The sequence below is a fragment of the Ochotona princeps genome, chromosome 24, assembly GCF_030435755.1.
Source record: "Ochotona princeps isolate mOchPri1 chromosome 24, mOchPri1.hap1, whole genome shotgun sequence".
NCBI classification, from domain to species: Eukaryota; Metazoa; Chordata; class Mammalia; order Lagomorpha; family Ochotonidae; genus Ochotona; species Ochotona princeps.
In genome coordinates this window covers 25,358,192-25,364,234 of record NC_080855.1, presented here as the reverse complement: position 1 = coordinate 25,364,234, position 6,043 = coordinate 25,358,192, and the positions used below count along the sequence as shown (strand labels likewise).

At 59.3% G+C, this 6,043-nt stretch overlaps 1 protein-coding gene across 3 annotated transcripts; it reads right to left on the bottom strand.

Moving 5' to 3' along the window:
• Positions 1 to 761: 761 nt before the first annotated feature.
• TGFB1I1 (transforming growth factor beta 1 induced transcript 1) lies at positions 762 to 5,500 on the bottom strand. Of its 3 annotated transcripts, none has more exons than XM_058680877.1 (11): positions 5,347 to 5,500; positions 4,065 to 4,180; positions 3,908 to 3,960; positions 3,651 to 3,727; positions 3,428 to 3,515; positions 3,202 to 3,307; positions 2,878 to 3,090; positions 2,029 to 2,202; positions 1,797 to 1,878; positions 1,510 to 1,658; positions 762 to 1,390 (listed from the first exon to the last, which is right to left on the bottom strand). In XM_058680877.1, the coding sequence occupies exons 1-11, from the start codon at positions 5,462 to 5,464 to the stop codon at positions 1,124 to 1,126; spliced, it is 1,443 nt and encodes a 480-aa protein (XP_058536860.1). In that variant the 5' UTR covers positions 5,465 to 5,500; the 3' UTR covers positions 762 to 1,123. The 3 variants fall into 3 exon arrangements, with proteins under 3 accessions (XP_058536860.1, XP_004586975.2, XP_058536859.1); XM_004586918.2 differs by having other exon boundaries at positions 3,651 to 3,793; positions 5,347 to 5,499; XM_058680876.1 differs by lacking the exon at positions 5,347 to 5,500 and adding an exon at positions 4,810 to 4,833 and having other exon boundaries at positions 3,651 to 3,793.
• Positions 5,501 to 6,043: the final 543 nt, after the last annotated feature.

The window sequence follows — 6,043 nt, the reverse complement described above, 5'->3', positions numbered from 1 at the left end:
CTGGCAGTGTGACCCCTCCATTCAGATATCCTCCCCAGGGGTTTGTGTTGTGGTACCGTGGGTTAAGCTAAAGCCCGGGACAGCTGCACTCCATGTCAGAGTGCCACTTGGGTGACAGCAGATGATGGCCCAAATGCTTGCATTCCTGCCCCCTTCCTTCTTCCCTCCTCACTACAATCTACCCACATCATCTCCAATCCAGCCGTAGGCTTCTTTGTGTTTCTTATTTATTTTGTTTACTTGAAAGACTGAGAAAGAGAGAGAGCACCTCCAACCACTGACTTGCTCCACACACACCCACAACAGCCAGGCCTGCCATACACGTGGGAGACCAAGAATCAGTTTCAGGTTTCTAACGTCCCCTTGGCCCAGGCCTGATGGGCACTTCTGGACAGAGCCACACCTCTGAGCATTCTGAGAGACCATTTGGGGACCAAAAGGCCAGAACAGAGTGAGCTCGGATTCCAAGGACATAGGACTTGCAGGAAAGAGGAATGTGGGCAGGTAGGTGTGCTGGGGCTCTACTTTGCACTCTCTTCCTGGCTCCCCATCTGACTGCAGTCCAAAGTGGGTGGCTGCCCTTTCCCACCTTGGGCGACCCTGACCCTTGCAGCACTGAAGGGCTATGGTTGCAGGTCCCACAGCGGCCCCCGGGGTGGTGTGAACTTGATGCTGCGGGGATAGATCCGACATGACGTGCGTGTCCCGCCACCCCCACCAAGGTCCCCTCCCACACGAGCACACAAACACTGCAACAGCAATATGTGGAATGTGAGTTTATGTAGGTAGAAAAAAGTGCACTGAGCAGTGACGGGGTGGGACCTTCCAATTGCACAGCCTGGCAGGACCCCTCCTCCCAAGGCTGGGGGATAGAGTGGGGGAAGATCTGGAGCAGAATCTCCTGGCACAACCGGACCAACCGGCTTTGGAGGAGTGTGGCAGCAGGGTTGGCAGGGCCTTCTTCTGACCTGGGTGGCTTCGAACTTGAGTACCTTGGGGAGAGCCTCTCCAGGAGACTGGGGGCAGCCCTGTGTTCCAGGTGCTAGGTCTTGGCGGGCTGGAGGATCCGGCCAGCAATGGGCCTGTGGAGCCATGCACAAGGAGCCACGAACCCGGTGCGTCCTCAGCCGAAGAGCTTAAGGAAGCAGGGCTGGCAGTAGGGCTTGCCCGCACGCTCCTGGAAGGAACCCTTGGTGAGTGGGCGCAGGCAAAAGGTGCAGGTGAAGTGGTCCGGATGGAAGCGGCGACCCAGGGCTGACACACAGCGACCAGTCACGGGAAGGCCACACGTGGCACACAGGGAGCCACGTCTCGCGTGGAAATGGTTCTCGCACAGCGGGCGGCCCTCGTGCTCAAAGAAGCTGCCTCCGGAGAAGGGTGCGAAGCATTCCTGGAGAAGGGCAGCAAGGCTTGTCAGCTGCCTCCATCCCGCCCCAAAGAGATCGGCGTCCCATCAGCATCCCAGATCCCCCTCCCGCCCGCCCCGCCCCCCCCCCCCCAGCCGCTCACCCTGCAGACAAAGCAGTCGGGGTGCCAGAGCGCACTGAGCGCTGAAATGTAATTGTCCAGGATGGGGCCCTGGCAGCCCTGACAGCGCGGGGCGAACAGCTGCAAGAAGTCCCGGCGGCAGTAGGGGCGGCCCTCCCGCTCGTGGAAACCTAGGGGTGTGGGAAGAGGCTTAGATCAAAGCTGCAGGCGGGGCTGACGCCGAGAGGCAGTCAGAGCTAGCAAGGGAGGTTTGGTCCCCAGCGGATGGGGTGGGAGCCCGCAGACCGGAGTAGGTGCCTTAGTCTCACCCTCTTCTCCGAAGGGCTCCCCACAACTGACGCAGCAGAAGTGCTCCGGGTGCCAGTGAGTGCCCAAGGCTGTCACCATCTTCTGCGGGGAACCAAAGAGGACACTCAGGGGTGGCCAGAGCCTGGGTGACTGAGGGAGGAGGCACATCTGACAGGGACTTTGTGAGTCAGGGGGAAGGTGGCGGGGGAGAGTGCATTGAGGGCGCAGCGGCTGAGGAGGGGAGGGGCTCACATGTCGGATGGGTTGGTTGCAGAAACCACAACGTGGCGAGAAGCGCTCGAAGTAGCACTCGGGGCAGAAGGGGGCTCCGTCCTTCTCGAAGAAACTGCTGCCTCCCAGCGCAGTGGCACAGCTGCCACAGGTGAAGTGCTCAGGGTGCCAAGCACGGCCCAAAGCTGTCACCACCTGTGGGTTGTCGACGGGGAGGGGGAGGCAACCACAGGCCCAGTGAGCAGAAATGTATACAGCGCTGTTTGGTTCCTATCCCTGACTCAGCAGGATGAATTGTCTAACATTCAAGTTAGTGGCACTTGTAAGTGATGGGGATTCAGTCCCAAGATTTATCCACCAAGCCACATGTACTTTTGGGGAACCATGAAAAAGTTGTCTTTCAAAATTAAAAAGTGCATTAGAAGAACATGATTTAATATATACTATCACATTTTCATATTCTCGAGGAACCAAGAAGATGAAAGTGGCTTGGGTCCAGGTTTTGCAGAGCTGCTAGTTCTGGCTGGGATGGGAGGCAGGCACCTGACCCAGCAGGAGACCATAGATCCCACACTGGGTGCAGCTGTTGCCAGTCACACCTGTGCAGCTCCCACTCTGCTCTGAAGGAGGAAGGATGGTCTTTGCAGATGCCTGTAAGCCTTTGCTGGAGACCGAGATGGATTTTGTAAAGGAGTGTGTGGCTGGCACGTAGCAGGGCCAAGATGAACGGTAGCCAGGATGGAATTTGCGCTCTTGCCACCTGCTTGCTACATGACTGAAGCTTCCGGCATATCACACACAAACTTCCTGGAGTCATTTAAAGGGAACAGCACAAAGCCTGGCTCTATGGGGCCTCTGGATCCCACTTACTTGCCCAGCAATGGACTTATTGCAGGAGCCACAGAGGCCCTTGGCTTGGGTGGGGACACCACGGCGGCTGAGGTCAGACTGCAGCAGGCCTAGCATGGTGTCCAGGCTGCCCTTGCTTGCCGGTGCTGGTGGGGACGAGGAATTCTCATCTACCGAGTTCACTGCCGCCGTGGTCATTCCCGCTGGTGGCTGGGCAGGCGTCGAGGCTGGGAGCTGCAGTGGGAACACACAGGAACATTGAGTCAGCAAGGCAGCAGATGTGGAAGGATCCACAAAGAACTGGGGAACCCCAGTGGATAGCAGCCTCCACACGGCCTGACTCACGTGGTTCTGGACGCGGAAATCAGAGAGGGAGGCCATCAGTCTGTCCAGCTCCAGAGTAGCTGACGTGGCCGAAGGCTTGGGGTGAGCAGGGGAAGGGCTGGGAGGGCTGTGCAGAACATGGCTGTGTCATCTCTGAGTCTCCCAGGTCAGGGGCCCTTCTAAGAATTCACACATCCGGGATCTGTACCACCTCCCGCCCAGTCTTACCACCTATGCCAACACTCACAGGCTGGGTCTTTTCTGATCATCAGGTTGCTCTTCCTTCTGCTCTCCCGCAGACATCTTGCTGCATGGGAACTGAGACATTATTTCATCTGGAGAAAGAAGAGACCACACTGGCCTGGGGCCACAAGCAACCCACTCTCCCAGCTAAAGGTTTGTGGCTCTGTGCCCCTGTGATCTTCGCTCCGCCCTGTCCCACCAAGGTACCAGCTCCCCAGCCCTGGTACCTGTGATGTTGAACTGGGTGGCATTAAGTTCCTGAAGCAACCGGTCTAGCTCGCAGAGCCCAGTGCCCAAGACACCACTGGAAGAGGAGAAGGGAGGGGCCGCAGGGGCTGCAGGCTTTGGGGACCGGGGTTTGCATACCGTACTGAGAAACAAAGTGGGAGCCCGGGTTCAGCGTGGGGGTGCCCAAGCCCCACCCCCTTATTCCCAGCCAAGCTCAGTGCTTCCACCCCCATGGCCCAGTTCCCAGTCCCCTCACCTGTACAGGTGGTCCTTGTCCCCGGAGGCCCCGGAAGACTCCCCAGAACCTATCTACAGGGAGAAGACAGGCATGTGTAGGATGCCAAGCCTTACTTGGCTCTCTAGAGAGGTCCAGATTCCCCAAACCTCACCCTTCTGGCTGCCTCTGAGCTCACCTGTGGCTGCTGGCCATAGGGTGGCTGGGGTGTGAGCTGCTCTGGGGGGCGCTCTTTTGGAGCCCCTGACCTCGGCATGTGTGAGGTGGTGGTTTCCAGGTCAGAAAGCAGGGCATCTGCAGGGAGAGGCCCTCCGGGTTAGAGACTGAGGAGTCATGAAGGGGCCAGAGAATGAGAACTCCAAGAGGGCAGTATTTAAAGAAGGCAAAAGCCAGGATTCAAGAGCAGAGGGTCTAGAAACAGACTGAAACATTGGGCCAGACCACAGCAGAGAAGAATGTTGCGAAACGTTATGAAAGTTTCTAATCAGAACATCCAGAATGGTTCATCCTGGGAACCAAACACAGCCTAACCACCTGATTCTCTTATTCTCTCTCCATTGCCCTGATTCAGTCAATGTAGGTCTTTTTACGCAAGCTAAAGTGGGCGCCACTCCAAGTTGCTCCATTGGCTCCACGCGTGGCATGCAGCTTTCTGATTGGAGAATCTGCAACACTCACCAATTCCTCCCCTTACCTGGGCAGGCCCGCCCTGCCTGGCCCGTTTGCAGGGCCCGCCGGGTCCCTCCCAAGGCTCCTCATTGGTGAGCTGGCTGAGACTTGTTTTCTGATTGGCTTCCGCAGTCCTGGGCCCGTTACCCCTACTGAGGCGCACCCTCTACCGCAGGGTGCAGGAACCTCCTTTGCACTCATATAGAGCACAGCCCTTCCAGTCACAGGCACGGCCAACAGGGAGGACAAGATACCTGGGTCCCCGTCCTGACCCCAAGTGCCTCCCGGACCCCGGACCGGTCCGTGGAACTCTTTCCCTTCCAGAACTTTGGAGTAACGGTCCTGCTCACTCCTGACTCCGAGCATCGTGGTGGGCACATCGTAGTCCTCCCCTTCCGCCAGATCATCTGTCTTATTTCCCCCTGTCCCCCACCCCCATCAGCACCACCGGGACCCCTGCCATACTCCTCCTCCGAAACGCTGTCACACTCTAACTCCCAGCGGTTTCTCGGTCCCAGGTCCAAAGCCTCGTTAACTCCTCCCTGCCCGGAGCCCCCGGTCCGAGCGCCCACCCGAGGCCAGGAGTCTGTGAGGGGAGAAGGGCGGGGGCGGCCAGCCTGGGAAAGGCAGGAAGGGAGAGGCAGGAAGAGCGGACGTGGAATTGGAAAGCCTGCGCCGGCAGAGGCCAGAAGCGAGGGGTTGGGGAGGTGTCCTTGGCTAAGGAAGCGGATCCCGGCGGCGGCGGCAAGGGGCTGGCGATCCCGGACGCCGGGGATGGGGCCCCAACTCACCCAGGTCCTCCATGGCGGGGCGCGGGCGAGCCGAGTGGGGCGAGCAGGGCGGGGGCCGTGTCCGGTTGTGGCGGGGGGCGGGGGGACGTCCGGGAGCTGGAAGCCCGGCCGTGACCATGTAAGGAAGCCGGGACCCGCTGGGATGGCTGATGGAGGGGGGGGTGGGAGGCGGTGAAGAACCGAGGGAACCCGGGGCGGGGGCATGGACGCCAGGGAGCGCCACGGCCCTCCAAGACCAGCCCCGCCAGCAGCCACACCCCAGCCTTGGCCTCAGCTGCAGGGAGTCCCAGGCGGCCAGAGCTCTTCCAGACCCAACTCCAGAGCCCCAGCCTGGTGAGGCTCCCCACAGACACCCCCCCCCCCCCCGTAGGCAGCACAGAAGTCGTCTAGCACAGCGCAGGGACACCCTGCTTGCACGATTCTGGAGAGATGGTGCCAGAAAGCATTTTCGAACTGGGAGCCGAAGCAATACTGTAACGTGAGACTCTGATAAACCAAGTGAGCAGAGGTAATGAAAGCCATCCTAGCAAACGCCAAGTCCTCCCTTCCGATGCTAAGCCAGGATCTTCTGGCAGTCAGAGACCACTTGGAGGCCCAAGCCCCACCCCATGCAGACTTGGGGAAAAAGCATCTCCAGGAAGCCAGACCCCAACCAGGCCCCCACAAGACCTTGAAGTCCAGGCCCAACATTGTGCCT